The sequence below is a fragment of the Chinchilla lanigera genome, unplaced genomic scaffold (genome assembly GCF_000276665.1).
Source record: "Chinchilla lanigera isolate Chin_1 unplaced genomic scaffold, ChiLan1.0 scaffold00009, whole genome shotgun sequence".
Taxonomy (NCBI): domain Eukaryota; kingdom Metazoa; phylum Chordata; class Mammalia; order Rodentia; family Chinchillidae; genus Chinchilla; species Chinchilla lanigera.
This window is the reverse complement of record NW_004955410.1, coordinates 34,079,974-34,097,326: the sequence shown is the minus strand read 5'-3', so window position 1 is coordinate 34,097,326 and position 17,353 is coordinate 34,079,974. Positions and strand designations below refer to the sequence as shown.

Sequence of the window (17,353 nt, the reverse complement as noted above, 5' to 3'; positions counted from 1 at the left end):
CTTCCTCACCTCAGTGGGTTTCTCCACACAGAGCAGTACTCAGTCAAAGGTTTGAGAGGACCCGTCTACAGAGCTTGCATATTTTCTCTTCTTCTCCCTCTCCCTCTCTATCCCTTCTCTCCACTTAACACTCTCTTCTCTTTCTTCCTCTTGTTTTCACTGTAATTGTGCAGCTCTTTGTCTCTAGTTTTTGCCACACAAAACCCTAGGTGCTCTGATCTTTTAAAACTTTGAATTCTGTCTCCTCATTTCAGAAAGATTTCCAGACTATTTAAGTTTCCCCAAAAGACCTGACTTCCTAACATTTGTGATGTTCAGATTAACCTCAGGAAGATGTTATGACTCTTTAATCCCTACTCACTGTGTATAGTTTTCTTCATGTGACCAGAAAATAATCTGTGTAATGTAACTTTTATTCTACATGAATGTTCATTTCCCTGTCACATCCCACTGTTTTAGTTCCAGTGGATAACTTTTACCTGAATCAATTATTTTATTAAGGACAGCAAAGTAATTTTCTAATTCAGTTACTTCTTCCACATTTCTTCACTTGCATTCTTCCTTAAAGTTTCCCCATTTGGTAATGCTGAGATATACTTCCTAATGGAAAGACATAGGAAATGCAGTTATTCTCCTTACCAATTTTCAAAGGAGAATTTTATTTAATAGTCACCTTAATTGTGACAGTGAGTTTTTTCTAACTTTCTCCCTTCATTGACTCTTCATGTTTTTTCAATAAAGATAATCAATTCAACAGTTTGTTCTTTTTCAGCATCTGTTTTTGACAGAGGAAATTCAGAGGCCTGGACTTCAGCTTTTGAAATATCATCAACTAGCTATGTATCTTATCATCCTCTTTAACATTTATATTTGTTATGGTTAGTTTTTGTTTTTGTTTTGTTTTGTTTTAAAGACTAAAAGAAGGATAACATAGTAATAGGGGGACTTACCGAATTACAGACAAAGTGGTAGGAAATTATCAATAGTTGTTGTTTTACATATTGTTATCTTCAAGATAGTTTCTCAGGAAAGCAAATAGACAAATAATAGTGCCGAATTACAGACAAAGTGGTAGGAAATTATCAATAGTTGTTGTTTTACATATTGTTATCTTCAAGATAGTTTCTCAGGAAAGCAAATAGACAAATAATAGTGAGTTACAGACAAAAGTGGTAGGAAATTATCAGTGGTTGTTGTACTATACTTTGGTATCTTCAAAGTGGTTTTTGAGAAAACAAATAGAGCTATACATGAGTGATCAATTAAATAATCATTGACTATTCTCAATGGTTGTTGTTGAAAACACATAGTAATAAACGTACATCCATTTATGAGATAGCATAGGAACAATACACACATTACAGAGTTATGGACAGATTGGTAGGAAATTACCAATGACTTTTGTAATACATGTTGTTATCTTCAAAGTGGTTTCTCAGGAAAACAGGTATGCAAGAAAGATCTAACAAGTAGTTACAGCCTAAGGGCTGTGAAAAATAGCAGATTACCTTCTCACCAGTGACTCCTTTCACTGAGGTATGACGGCTGGAAGGAAGGCCAGGATTGAATAGAAGGACCAAGAGACTAGCGCCAGTGTCCAGCAATAAGCTGTTTACTTTTTCCTCTATAGTCATGATTACCTGGGGCTCCTCCATGGAGATGGCAGACTGGCCAGAGGGAGAAGGCAGAGTATGCCCTGGGCCCCTTCATTCCTGTTGGACCAGCTGATAGGAGGCATCTGAGTACTGAGGCCTTCGCTTCATAGGGCAGTCCAACCTCTAGTGGTCATCTTTACAGCCAGGGCATGGTCCAGGGGGCTTCTTAGGGCAGTCCCTCTTGAGGTGGCCTGGCTTTTGACAGTGGTAGCAGATGAATGTAGTCGTCAAGTTCTTCTTGGGACTCTGAGTATCAGACTTAGGGTCTGTTTCTCCTAGTATTACAGCAAAGACAGCTGCTTTTCCTCGGTCTCTGTTTTCTCTCCTTGGCCTCCTCCTCGTCATGGCTATAAAATACTGAGGAGGCAATTCTTACTAACATCTCAAGTGAGCTATCTGGGGCAAAAGCCATTTTTTGTAGCTTTTTACTGCTATCTGGGGCTGACTGAGTAATAAACTTACCTTTAAGAATAATTTGTCCCTCTACTGAACTGGGATCCAGGGAAGTATGCTTTATCAATGCCTCTTGTAAGTGATCCAGAAAAGCAGAAGGGTGTTCCCTTTTTTTTCTGGGCCTGTGTCTCAGCCATCAACAGAGCACCCAGGCCAATTGACTCTCCAGCCTCCAAGTGCATTGGGTCCCCGCAACCACTTAGTGTCCTCTCCCCAGTGGTCAACACAGGCAGCAGGAATGTGTGGATGAAGTCCTCAGCCCACTAGTCAGTCTCAGCACCATCAGGTGCAAAGTGTCCCATGCAGGTAACCCAGACACATACCTTCTCCATGAGGGCAGTTCTCCAGAATCTGAATATTGGGCACCCTTGTAATCCATGAAGTCTTGGTGCAGACCTCTCTGGAGCTCCATGCACTCCTCCATCGCAGCCTATACAGTCAGGGGGAGAATGGCTTGCAGGAGGTCCTCCCCAGGTATTGCATAAGGTCGTCCTGGTTTCCAGCTCCCAAATGGCTCTGGCGTCCCCATTCAGCTCGACCTCTGAGTTATTGGGTGCCGTCCATATTCTCGTATGAGTCCCTGTTCAGCAGCTGCTCCTCCGCTGACTCTGGACCTTCCTGGTTCTCAAGGGCAGGGCCAAGAGCGACCCATTGTGTGACATGTTTTCCCAGGGGTTTCTCCATGTGAGGATGGCTCACACATGTCCCCGGGCGGGCCAATTGTGTCAGTGTTTCTGTGTGACATGATAATTCTCGACCATGCGCAGGCCAGCGCATGCCGCCATGCTGCTTTCCAGGCGCCTGCTGCCTACTTCCCAGGTGCCTGCGCAGCTGGGGGTCCAGTTTTTGTTTTTTAACTAGCGAATTAGACTGGAAAACAAGGATTGCTTTCACCTCTGTAACTAGGATTCCAAGCTCCGTGGCCTCAGACACTGCCTACTGCAGTCCAAGGGCAGGTGACTCTGAGCCTGCCTCATTTAGGCCATTCACAGCTGATTCTCCCATCCGGGTAACCCTTTCTCCCCTCATTCCTCAACAGGAGCCCCTGCCCCAACCACACTTCTCTCCAAACTGTTCATCTCTTGTTCTCAACTTTTGCCTACACTTGTCTCTTGCATGAAATACTTCACCTGTATCTCAGCAAGCTTCCAAATCTCATCCGTGCTCTAGATCCCAATACAAGCTTTTCTACCTTTTACTCTTATTCACCACATTGTCTTCATACCTATTTTTATCTGTTCTTGTAATATCACTTGTTTCCTAGTCTAGGTGGTAGTATCCCAACTAGATTAGCATCACCTCCAGAAAGGAGAGACCATGCTTTCTGTCAAAAACATGGCTTGACACAAAAGGAGTAATTTGTCTGCTAATGTTATTGTATACTTCTATACCTTCCATAACATTAGTTATTTCTGTTTTGCTGAATAGTACCTTGAAATGTATTGTAGAAACACTCTTCCAGTATATATGTAAAAGGATTGACTATGAAAAATGGTTTTGTTTTTTAAATTTCAATAGTTAGGGGAAGTAAACACTATATTTACCACCTTAAGATTTATAATGATATTACCATATTAAAGACTTTCAGTCTTCCAATAAAGAAACCACTTTTGTTTTCCTTAACTCACCGTTGTTTGAGCTTGGAGCCAATTTTCCAATTAATATTATTAGTACCATGCTGCAGAGGTCCATTCTGGCAAATAATGTGGTGTCAAAGGTGAAAGGTCATCTTTATTTTTTGTTTTTTGTTTGTTTTTGCAGTGCTAGAAATTGAATCTAGGGCTTTGAACATAGTAGGGAAGCACAGAACCAAAGAGCTGGTTTTTATATTCCCACTTCCAACTTGAGATAGGTATTGTATCCCTGTAATAAACTTTAGTTGTTCATTTTTCATCGCAGTTTCTTAGTGCATCAACTGTCCTGGCATTTTCTTCCTTTATTTTTTGTCATACTCAAACTTTATTACCTGCTAATAAGTTGTCAGAAATGTCAGCTGAGTTGTTCTAAACAAATATCACTCATTTTAATGTGTTTAATAGAAATCATGGTGAATAAAATCAGGGGTTCACTTATGAATTCCTTATATTCAGCTTTGGCAAATCTCAAAATTAATGAATCAGGATGGACAGAGATCAAATAAGTAAAATAAGATAAACCTTGTTTGAAATGTGGTATTTTCAGCATTTATCTGCCTGAGCCACTGATTTAGAAATTGTTATAAATTCTTGAAAAATGAGAACATTTTTTTCCTATAAAAATTCCCATCATTTTGCAAGCTGCAGTGTCATTTTTCTTGAAGACAGTGTAGTGATTGATTATCCAGAGTGCTAGTGTGACAAGGTAAACCAACCAAATAGCTTGAAAATTGTATGTAATCATATAGCATCGTATAGGTACTGTGTTGAGCACAGCCATTAGAATTAAACCGTGCCATTCTAATCATTCCCTGCTGATTCTTCCAGTTTGCTCCCCAAACCATATCTCCAGGAGGTATACACCAGTGGTTTCAGTCACCCTTTCCCCTCCATATGCCATTAGTGCACTGTTGGTAACCAAAAGCAGTGCAAGAAAAACAGAAAAAACCTACCTTACTCATGGAGATTTACTAATGCAAAGATATGTGTCCCACATCTTTCACATACAAGACACTAAGAGAGGTTTATTTTTGCCTGTGAGCATTCTTCTGTTAGTGGAGAAAGGGAAAGATCAGAGATGGACACAAAGAAAAGGAGAATGCCGGTTCCTCTTGAGAAGATAATAATCTGGTCAGAAAGGCCAAACACACCTGTGATGACTTGAGAACAGTGGCACAGTAATTCAGCTAGTGTCAAAGTGCCAATGCACAGATTGAATACGTGAGTCATGTGAGCCAATAAAGAAGCAATCAAATTATCCTTGGTTATTAGAGGAGTAAATTGAGTCATAAGAGAGAAAGGGGCTCCCAAACTACCTCGGAGATGATATCAATAATGTAATTGGGAATGGAATCGGGCCCCTTTTCCTAAAATTGGAGTAATCTCCCCATGCTCATCTTTCCTGCAGTGTTTTGGGTTTTAAACAGGCTTTGTTAGGGTGGTTGTCCTTTATTAATTGCTGTCCACATGTTGTAGAATACCCCGCTTCTGAATCAGGATGGGGATTTTCAATTCTTAGTGTGGGATGTGTAGCCAGGCAGAATCAATTCCTGTCACTCACATACAAATACAGAGGAATAGGATTATGGATCAGGGTGAAGCTGCAATGCTTTAATCTTAAAATCAATACAGAAAAGGAAGTTGAACTTGTTGGGATTCTGTTGAGACTGTAATTTGGTTTCCTGTGAGGTTTGCCTTACAGAATATAACTGCTCCTTCCTACTCTTCATCTAATAATTTTTCTGGGAGTAGAAAGGAAGTGGAAGCGGGGAAAAATAGATGCCTGTACAACCAAACAATCTTGAACAAGCATGCAAATATAACTCATAATTCAAATTACAGTAATCCTCTACTGTGTGGAGAAAATCTGTATACTTTTATGTTTTGTGGTCTGTCTTTAAATATTATAAAAATAACTTCTGATTCCTTAGTAGGTCACTGTCAGACTAGAAAAATACTTTTAATGTTTACTTTTATGGCTAAGTCTACTATTGTCTCTGTAATTCTATATAAAGAAACATCCAACACTCTTGTTATTACCAAAGGATTCCAGATTCTAAGCATGTGATTAATATTCACTTCAGTGCAATTCTATTCCTTTTGCAAGAGGCATGAACCAGTGATTTAAATGCATCAGTCTTTTCTTAATCAAACATACAGAGTTAAGAAAAAAACATACAGAGTTGATTGAATATGCCTCTTTTCAGATATAACACTGGTTTGTTGCACAGTACTATCTGTCTCTAGGTTTAAAATAGTCGTCTTATTTTTCACTTTAGATAGTTCTTTAATTCAGCTGTAAAATATGTCTGAGTCTATTTGACCTTGTTCCCACAGTGCTGACAATAATATTGCCATAGTTTGAATCCGTAATGTTCCTCAACGGCCCATATGTTAAAGGCTTATTCCCCAGAGTGGTGCTGTTGCGAGACTGGAATCCTTAAAACCTGGGGGTCTAGTGGGAGGTTTCTGGCTATTGAGTGCATGCCCTTGATGGAAATTGTGAAAACTCTGCCTCTTGCTCTCCTTGTCTTTTGTGTCTGGCTATGAATTAAGCAGTTTGCCCTACCAGGCATCTGTCGGGATGCACTGCTTCGCCACACGCCCAGAGTATTGGGGCTAGTAAATGATGTACTGAAACCTCCTGGGCTTGTCTTTGTAAGTTGATTATCCCAGTTATTTGTGACAGTAATAGAAAGTTGACTGTCACAAATGTGAGACACTAGACCCTCAGGGGAAAAATCGACTATGGGTGGGAGAACTGAGGCCTGCCTCTGTGGCAGAATGGTGAGGTGAAAAGACCAAAGCCTGAAGCTCTTGTTTTGTATGTTTCATGTGTCTAAGCCTCATTGCTCATTTGTAACTAGAGGTGATTATAATGACTAACTGATAGGTAGGGATGTTGAAAACGTTCAGTGAGCTTAATCAGGCACAATTCCTAGCATTATACCTTGACTTATAAGAACCCCATAAATGTTCATGATAATCATGGTTATTATGTGAGTCTCAGGTGAGTTAGAATATATGAGAAAACATTCTAAAAACTGTAAGATGCAATAAAAATGTTAGTTGTTGTTCTTAATAGATTGATAGCTCTGAAGCTTTTCTTTGTTGTGGGTCATAAGTCCCACTCTCCAGTAGAGACCTGGGGTGATAAATCAGACTTCCACTAGATATACATTTTCATTCTTTAAAAAAACAAAGTAGATGTCAAAAAGTCCATGAAATCAATTTGAATTTGAAAATCCCTATCAGGCCATTTCAGAGAAAACACCTTCACTGGTCTTTGGAAGATGAGCACTATGTAAGATTCTTATTTTCTTGTTCATTTTAGTCCATATTTTTAAACATCATATCCTCTGGAAAGTTCAAATGCCTTAAATTATGATATCCTTTCATCTGTGCGACTCATTACTTGGGTAAAGAAATCTCATGAGCTTCTGTGTCCTGTCTTTTTTGTGTGTTTCCAGAGCACGATCATTGTGGAGAAGACAGTGCAAGACCTCATGAACCTGATGCATGACCTGAGTGCATATTCTGATCAGTTCCTCAACATGGTGTGTGTGAAGCTCCAGGAATATAAGGACACCTGCTCTGCAGCCTACAGGTAGAGTCTTGCTAGTGGTTAAGCAAAGTCATTTTAGAACCTGATGGTGGTTCTGATTATTAATAATGTCTCCATTTCCTTCCACTATGGTAGAAAAGGCTCATTCCTGAATTTATCAAAGGGTCCGCTGAGAACATGCCCCACAAAAATATTTTGTTAGACCCTTAAATAGTCTTACCAGCACAGGGAATAAAAGGGAGGAAGAAACAGAGACACTTCAGTCTGCTGTTGAGTGGCTCAGCTGAGGAGTCAGTCTTAATTTCATGAAAACCTAGAATTATAAGATTTGTGTTCTTCAAGGAAATTCTATATCTTAAATAGTCCATCTTATGGATGAAAAGATCCTTGAAGAAATTTCTTTTCATTCTTACAGATATATTCCTCCCAATGTTCGATCGCTAGCATTCCTGTTGTTACAAAAGGACAGTTATGCCTGTTCTCAGCATCAGTGAGTGGACTGATGTTAGGGACTTGAAAACCATTCGTTATTCCTCTGATTTCTTTTCCTTGGATTCAAAAATCTCTGGGCTTATGGAAAAGATTATAGCATTTCTCATAGAAAGCTAGTAATAGGAACACATTATGGTCTAGTTGAGAAGATGTGAAACAATTACAGAAAAAAGAATGTACAATAAAATGCTAAATTATGTAATATGTAATTAAGATTAGAAAGGTGCTGTACAGTATATAATTAGGTACTACCTGTACTATACAGGCTATTAAGGGCAGAAAGAAGAAAACATGACAAAGAAAGGGGAGTTGCAGCCAGGAGTGATTTTGCGGGAGATATGTGCCAGACAGATGACTCTGTAGAGGGAAGAGTATACATAAAGGTGCTGCAGGGAGGAGAGAAGGCCCGTAGGGAGTTACCAAATATTTGGAGGGGATAAGGCAGAGAAAGTCTGATTGGAACTGGGTTCTCAGTGGAAGGTACTAGGAGATAATGTTGAATAAGCAGAGTAAAATGAACCACCAAAGGATCTTAAAAAATAAAACTTGGAAATGTAGACATTGGATAGTAGATAATGAGTCATTAAAAGTGAGCCAGGAAACAATCTTCAGGGAATATTAACCCAACAAAAGAACACAGTATAGATTGATGTTGAACCTCCCTCACTGCCGTAGTGAGTGAGATTTATCCACAGTTACATCTATATATTATACAGTGCTTCAGGAATTCGTATGTTTTTCTAAGTAGGAACCCAGCCTGTATCTCAAGAGCAGGCGTTGCAACCTAAGTTCGAATGCCAGCTTTTCACCTATACGCTATCTGACCTTGAACAGTTTGCTACTCAGCCTGTATGCTTTAATTTTCTTTTCTGCAGAAAGAGATAGCAATAGTCCTTCCTCAAAAGGGTATCTCAAAAAATATCAGTTTTTACAACTGTTTTTAAGCAAAATAGTATACTGTGTAAAAAATAAGTGATTGCTATTTTGATGCTGCTGCTGATGGTGATGATAGCTTTTATCACCCCTTTCTGCAGCCCCGTTTTTATTATCTGTCCTATAAGAGCCTTTATCAGATTCCTTCCTTATGCTTTTAATGGAGATAATCCCTCCTCAGATCTCCCCAAGACAGAAATCTAGAAGCCAGCTATGGATAATACTCTACAGTTCATTCGGGAATCCTCCCTTTCCTTTACTTTTTGGGCCCCTGCTTCTGCTGCGCTGAACCATTCCTTAAGAATTCTCATTTGGGGAAGTTTTCAAATTAACCATGGGGGTTAAGACAACCAAGTCCCAAACTTACCATTTCTTCACTTAAGTCCATTAAGAAAAGAACAAAATCATGTGACTTGTTCTTTGTGAAGTCTTCTTGGTTCCTGAGGAGTACCACTTCTTAACTGCTCACAAACTATGAGTAATACTCTGTTCAGAATTTTGCCCATTATTCTAAATTTACCTTTTTCTCTAATTTTCCTTCCCTTTGTGAAACTCAAGGATATGCTCTTTGCCATTTTTCCTTACATTAGGAGACCTCCATCATTATTAGGAATGGTTCTGTGATTCCATACCTTAAGTTATTTCAATATCCCAAGACAAAGTCTTCTAAATTCATTAAATCTATTACACTATTCTTCGATCTCAGTAACTATTGAAACTGTTGATCACTGCAGCCTTAAAACATTTCATTAATGTGATTTCTAGAGTTACGTTCCTTATAGAGTATGAGTTTGTAGATGAAGCATTGAAACAAATAAATACTGGGCTGGGGATTTAGCTCAGCAGCACAGCGCCTGCCTGGCAAGCGCAAGGTCATGAGTTCGATTCCCGGTACCGGGGGAAAAAATAAATAAATAAATAAATACCTCCTTTCTTGGGATTTACAGTCTATTGAAGATGGATAGGAGAGGTAAAAATATAGGACATAAGCAGTTTTAAAATATAATAAGTACTATGGGAAAAAAATGAAGGTACATACCTCAGAAATATAGGACAAGGAGGTTATAATTTAAATTAGGGTCCCCCAGAAAGGCTCTGTAGAGTTGAGGTTTGAGGAAAGGCTGGAAGAAACTGAGAGTTGAACAAGATACTTGAGGAAAGAGTGCCTGGCAGAGAGCTGTGACCATAAATCGGCACTCTGCAGCACAGTCAGGGTGTCGGAGTAAAGCGAGTATTGGAGGATGGCCTTGAGGAAGCAGAAAGCTCAACCACTGTGCAGATGTTGAGTCCTACTCTGAGTGAAATGGAGAGACATTGAAGCAAATGTGTCTAGAAGCAGCTTGAGCTTGCTCACCCTTTCAGATGTAAGAGTGGAACATATGCTGTTAGGGAGACAGATGAAAGCACAGCAGCCAATTAAGGGCTGTTGTGTTAGTTGAGGTGAGAAGTGGACACAGCTCATGCTGTACATAGTGGCAGAGATGGTGACAAATGGGTGAATGCTGAATGTATGTTGAAGTGATAGCCAAGGAAATTCTCTACCAGATTTTAGATGTGGAGTGCAAGAAGGGGAAAAAGGGGATCCAAAACAACTCTTTTATTTGCTCAGTGAAAAGATGAAGCCACCAACTATTAAGATAGAGGACAGTGCAAGTTTGGGGGAAGACAGCGTAGCATTTCAATTTGGAGTGTCTATGACACATCCACATAGAGAGAGAGGGTACTGTAACAGACAGTTGGATGTATACATCAAAAGGAGAGCACTCCGGCCTGGAAATAAATATTTGCCAGCTGTCAATGTACATGTAGTATATGTAAATGACATTTAAAACCATGCAGTCTCTATGGGGTTAAGTGTATATACATGGCACAGAAGAGGATTGCGGACTTTAAGAAGTTTCCAAAATGAAGAGCAACCAACAAAAGATGCTGAGAAGTAGCAACCAGTAAAGTCAGATAAAAGTCAGGAGAACTTGGTGTCCAGGAAACCAAATAAAGAGATGGAGAAAGGTGATGAACTGAGTGATGAAGTGAGCAATGTGATGGTCACTGGGGACTGTCATAAGAGCTCTTTCTGTGGAGTAGTAGGGATGAACACTAGAAGAGTTAAATTTTAAAAAAGGAAAATGGGAATAGAAAATTGTAGTTATAGGAAAAACTTTCACCATGAGTTTAACTGCAAAGGGGAACAGACATATGAGGTAATACCTGGAGACCTCATGAAGGGTTTCTTGTGGTTTGATGTGTTCCTTTATTTATTTATTTATTTATTTGCTTGTTTGTTTGTACCAGGAATCGAACTCAGAACCTTGTGCTTGCCAAGCAGGCGCTTGCGCCACTGAGCTATATCCCCGGCCCTGATGTGTTCTTTTAAATAGGAGAAATTAGTGCATGTCTGTTTTTGAAGAAAACAATTTGGAAGAGAGACAAAACTGTTGGTGTAGGAAAGGAAGGGGAGACTTACTGAACTTGTGTTTGGGGCTAGCTGGGTGGGGGTGACATCTAATGCACAAGCAGAAGGGTTCAATTTAGGCAGGAACAGGATCATTTTTGTTTATTGTGGTCTACCCTTCAAATAAGAATTTAGTTATTTCTGTGTCATTTATATTGTACCATTTTGTCAGAACAGGAAATCTACGTCTTCCTTGTACTACCTCTTCTGGAACACAGCCATTTTAGTTTTTGACATTTTGTGTCATCAAGAATATCTTAATTCTGTCCCCCAACAGACTGGACCTCTTGGACGTTCCTCCTGGACAAAGTCTCTGGAATGTCGTCCACTTCGTGGTGCCCACCCTCAGATTATTCCACATACAGGAGTTTGCTTTGGCTGTTGAATTAAAGACCTGTGTTGCATTTTTAAGTGACGCTGTGAAGCCTGCTAAAGGAGTAGATAGAAAGTCATCTCTATGTTATACAGCAGCAGTCACACGTGTACACCCCCTCACACACATGACCCCATGGTACTTCTTGCCCATTTACTATATCAGATTTTTCAGGTCTGGGAGAATGTGTTTTCTTGTTGTGTGAGTCTAGAGATGTGAAGTGTCCTTACTTCCTCTCTTCCCATTTATTGCCCTCCCCCAGATTGGCACCTGCTGAGGAGTAATTAGGGCAGTCCTAATTTGGACAGCCAAATCCTGATTACAGTGAGAGGAAAAACAGGAAATGTTCTAGTTTTGCTGCCAGCAAATGACTGATTTAAATAGAAATCCATATACAATTCAAATGATCCAAAATGTTATAACACTGGGAAGGAAAAAGAGACCAGGAAAACTCTGCAATCTGATTTTCTCCGTGTGATTCTCAGCAGATACTGTTCACAGACGTGATCAGATCCATAAGCTCACAATGCCCTCTGCTGAGAATCAGTTTGTTTTTCAAGTTTGCTGTGAGAAACTGAGAAAGCATTGGGAGTTCAAACACATGTCATCTCTTAGTGCATACCTCACCCCGGAGAAAAAGACTTCTCTGTAAAATGATGTCATGTTACAGGCTTTGGGTAGTTTCCTAAAAGGGAAATGAGGACTAAAAGTCTTTTCCTTAATTAGTCACACCCCTTGGAGCCTCAAGGAAAGCTCAACTGTGAATTCTGCAGTGCATTAGCAGTCAGGCAGTTAGTCCTGGACTCGACTGCTTCCACGCTGAAGGCTTCTCTCCTCTGCTTGTCATCTTTTGCCCCGAGATAAAGCCAGCAGCTTATATGCCCCAAAGTAGTAATTTCCTGATTAGAAGTCACAGTGTGCTGAAGTTTCTCTCTGTTCTAATTTTGTATTAGTTCATTAATTGTTTTTCAGAGGCTGGTAGTGAACCCTCTAACATTAGGCATGGTGGAGAACACAAGTAAAAGCTCTTCGCTACCACTAGAGGCCCAATTGATAGGAGACGCACACATATCATTTGCAAGGGATGAGATAAGACCCATCCTCAGGGCGTACTTTCCACTGCGCCCTAGTAGAGGAGCTAGAACTCATGCTGGAACCTGAACAAAGAGTAGGATGGATGTATCCGTAATCCCTGAAACTGCAGTTGGGCAGAACATACAGTTGGGCACCTTCCTGGTCTTTGGCATGTTTGTTGAATGAATAAAGAAATGCTGCCAGACTGAACAAGATGAGCAAGCCGCAGAGTAGTGTGGGAGAAAGGCTGAGAAATCAAGGTGACTAGAGTGAATAGTATGGTTAGTTGGAAAAGGGGAGCTTTAAAAATTCTCCTATTGGGTAAAAGAATATTATCACAAGTTTTGGTGAAGAGGATGACATGATCAAAACGGTGTTTGAAGAAATTCTCTCTGGCCCCATTGCACTAACTAGCAGAAATTACACACAAGCAGCTCTGGTAGCTCACGAAGCCTTTCAGCTTTTTGAAACCAGAGGCCTCTGTCCTGCCCTTGCAGCCCTCGCCAGCCTCACTGTGAATGTAGAAGAGCCGAGGTCATAGGCCAGTTCACACGAGCTTGAATTCTGATCTGCCTGTTAAGCTGTGCTTCTCCTTTATCTTCTTGGCTCACATAGCACTGAGCCATTTTTATTAAATATTGAGTAAGCAGAAATGGACATTATAAAGTATATACAGTATCTGTTTCATAGAGGACGTTTACCAAGCGTTTGTTATATGCACCTGTGGTTTATATAACTCTATTCTGATACTTGTCCCATTGTATTATAATTTAAATTTTTATGTTTTATTTAATCAATTATGATTTATGTCTTTCTCGAAAAACATTGGTTTTCAACTGTAGATTCACATCGAAGTTATCTGGAGAAATTTTAGTATACTTTCTGGATTCCCACGCTAGGCCCACAGAGTTAGGTATGGATATGGATAGTTTTAAAATGTCCCCAAAGTTATTTTCATGCGTGCTGTTTGTTACAGATCACTATCTGAGCTATCAGCTTCTACAAGAAAGATACTATCGCTTTTCTCACATATTTATTCCCAAAACATAGCATGGTATGTCTATAGGGGGCTTTCATTTATCTGTACTGCACAAGTACATACCTTCACTTTATTGTCACTGTACAAGGGACTTTATAGCCTTTAGCTTATCTAGTCAGTCACAGCAATTCTGTTAAACTGGATTCTCCTTACCTTACAGGTGGGAAAATAGAGCTTCAGAAGGGGTAAGAATGTGGAGAAGGTCACAGAGTGTAGAAGTTATAGTACATGCATTAAAAGCAAAGTCTTTCTGACTAAAGCCCAAGGAACAGTGAATAGAATTAAAGAAATAGGAAACCTAAAAATATTTTAGATGGATTAGAGAAACAGCAACAAATGATAGTAATAGTAATAGTAATAGTAATTAATAGTAATAGTAATAGTAATTAATAGTAATAGTAATAGTAAGGAGCACAGACTCCAAAAAAATAGGTGTGGTCCCAATTGGGCTCCACCTCACCAGGCATTTGACCCTGGGCAAGTTCCCTACCACTGGATATTTTATCTATGAAATGAGAATATAGACTGTACCACACAGGATTGTTATGAAGATAAAAAGAATTAATATATGTGAAGTACTTAAAGAATTCTATTTCCTGATATATATTAAATAAGTATTAGGAGAATTTATGATTATTTTTTGCTGCTGATATTGGTGATATTTTTGTTATTTACTGTTAAATTAATTCATTGATAACGTTGTTGACATTTTTTAATAAGAGGTTACAAGAAAGTTATTTTTATATTTTTGTATCTTTATAATTATATGTCATTACTTGGATGCTAGAGCCAAGTAAGGACATAATAATGAAAGAAAAGTACAGGCTAGTATTTTTGATGACATAGTTATAAAAATTCTCAATAAAATACTAGCAAAGTAAATTCAGCCACATAGTAAAAGCATCGTTCACCATGATCACTTATCTCTAGGATACAAAGGTATTTCATCATATACAAATCAGTAAATGTGATACATCACATTAACAGAGTGAAGAATAAAACACATGATAATCATTATATGGAGAAAAAATTGACAAAATTTATATCCTTTTCATTATAAAAGCACAGCAAGTGAGATATGGAAGGGCTAGATCTTAACACAGTACAGGTAATGTAAGCCCATAGCTAACATTATATTCAGGGGTGAAAAACTGAAATTTTTCCTCTAAGATCTGCAATAAGACAAGGACACTCACTCTCACCACTTCCCATTTAGTATAAAGCCTTTGCCAGGTAATTAGACAAAAGAAAAAAAAAATACTAAAGGCATACAGAACAGAAAGGAAAAATCCAAATTGTTGCTGTTTGCTGTTTCTTTGTATAGAAACCCCTTAAGATTCCACCAAGAGCTATGAGAACTAATGGGAAAGTACAATAAAATTGCAGAATACAAAGTCACCATGCAAAACTCAGTAGCACTTCTATGCAGTAAAACAAACTTTCTGAAAAAGAAGTCAGAACAGTCCTATTTACAGTAGCTACAAAAAAGCACACTTGGAAATAAATTTAACTGAAATGAAAAACTTGTATACTGAAGACTAAAATACTAATGCAAGAAATTGAAGAATACATAAATAAGTCAAAAGATAATCTATGTTCATGGATTAGAAGAATTAATATCGTAAAAATGCATATACACCCAAAATTATCTACAGATTCAATGCAATTCCTGTCAACATTTCAGTTTCATTTTTCTTTTTCTATATTAATTTTATTGGTACACTTGATATACATAATAATCACATTCATTATAGGAAATTTGTACTGGTGCATAATTTGATATCTTGACTCTTTTCCCTGTCTCCCTTCCCTCCTTTCAGCCCTTCTTCTCATCCTTATTTTGTCCAGAGCTTTGTTTCCATTTTTTCCTTTTCTTCCCCTTTTCAACTTTTCCATCTCATTTTTCAAAAATATAGAAAAATGATCCTGAAATGCATGTGGAAACACACACACACACACACCCCACACCACACCACACCACACACCAATAATCAAGGCAATTCTGAACCAAAATATAAAACCGGAGGTGTCACACTACCTGATTTCAATCTGTACTATGAAATGGTAGTAATTAAAACAGAATGATACTAGCATAGAAATAGACTCACCACCCAATATAATAGAGCACAGAACCCAGAAAGGAACCCATGCATGGATGGCTAATTGATTTTTTACAAACATTCCATGAATATGTATTAGGAAAAGGACAGTCTCTTCAATAATGATATTGGGAATACTGGATGTCGGTATGCAGAAGAGTGAAACTGAGTCCTTATCTCACACCAAATAAAAAAATCAGCTCAAAATGGATTACAGATTTAAGTCTGACTCCAAAAGTTGTTACACTACAAGAAGAAAGCATAGGGATAAATCCCCATGACATTAGTTAGGCAGCAATTTTTTTAGATTTGACTCCCAAAAGTAGAGACAACAAAAGCCAAAATAGGCAAATAGGATTACGTTAATGTAAAAGTTTCTGCATAACAAAGGAAATAACAACGTGAAGAGACAACCTATAGTTTGGGAGAAAATGTTTGCAAGCCATACATAGGATAAGCAGTTAATATCCACAACATGTAAGAAACCTAAATAACTCTGTACAGAGAAAACAACGATCCAATTGAAAAACAAGCAAGGAGGACTGAGAATAGTAGGCTCAGTGGTACAGCACACGCTTATCACGTGTGAGACCTTGGCACTGAGATCACCAGCACCACCAAAAACAAAAGAAAAACAGCAACACCAAAAACGAAAAGGAACAAGGGACCTGAATAGACATTTATCAAAAGAAGACACAAATTGGGTATGGAAGAAGAAAAGGCTGAGCATCTCTAATCATTAAGGAAATGCAAATTAAATCCACAATGAAATATTGCTTCATACTTGTCTCAATGACTGTTATCAAAGAGATAGGTGCTGAGTGTATAGAGAAAGGAATTCTGTGTGCGCTGTTATTGAAGTGTAAATTAGTTCAGCCATTATAGAACGCTGAAATGATTCCTCATAAAATCAAGAATAGAATTACTATATGATCCAGCAGTACCTCTTCTGGATATTTACCCAAAATATTTATATAAGTATGCTTAAAAGATGTGTGCGCTCCAATATTCATAGCAGCACATTTCATAATAGCCAAGTAACAGAAGAAATCTAAGTGTTCATCAACAGTTGAGTAGTTAGAGAAAATGTAGCATGTATGCACAATGAAATACTGTTCACCTTAAAAAACATGTTCAGAGTATTTTTATTTATAATAGCTCCTATTTAGAAAAATATATATGGTACATCCTTTGAAAGGGTATACCGTATATTGTTAATCTGTGGTATATCCTTTCAAAGGAATGAATGAAATATATATCTGTGGTATATCCTTTCAAAGGAATGAATGAATGATACACGACAACGTAAATAGAGCTCAGTGACATTATGCTCCAGGAGAGAAAACAGACAAGACTGCATATTCTGTGAAGTTTATAGAGCTTTATAATGCAGTAAAACTAACGTATGCAGCATGTCAGAGTGGTTTCCTCTGATGTGGGCATTACTAAATATATATGGTACAAAGATTTCACAAGCTCAGTTTTTTTTTTTCTTAATTTGTTAGTACCTGAGTGTAGTACAGTACATAAAGTTTACATTCCTTGTGTGAGTGGTACAGTTACTCACTTTTTTTTTTTTTTTTT

General features: G+C 38.4%; 1 protein-coding gene across 1 annotated transcript in view; it reads left to right on the top strand.

Moving 5' to 3' along the window:
• Exoc4 (exocyst complex component 4) overlaps window positions 1-17,353 on the top strand; it is a 734,966-nt gene that overhangs the window by 575,464 nt on the left and 142,149 nt on the right. The window contains exon 12 of the mRNA XM_005377540.2: window positions 7,213-7,349. Within this exon, the coding sequence (XP_005377597.1) occupies window positions 7,213-7,349 (137 nt within the window). The remainder of the gene's footprint in view (window positions 1-7,212; window positions 7,350-17,353) is intronic.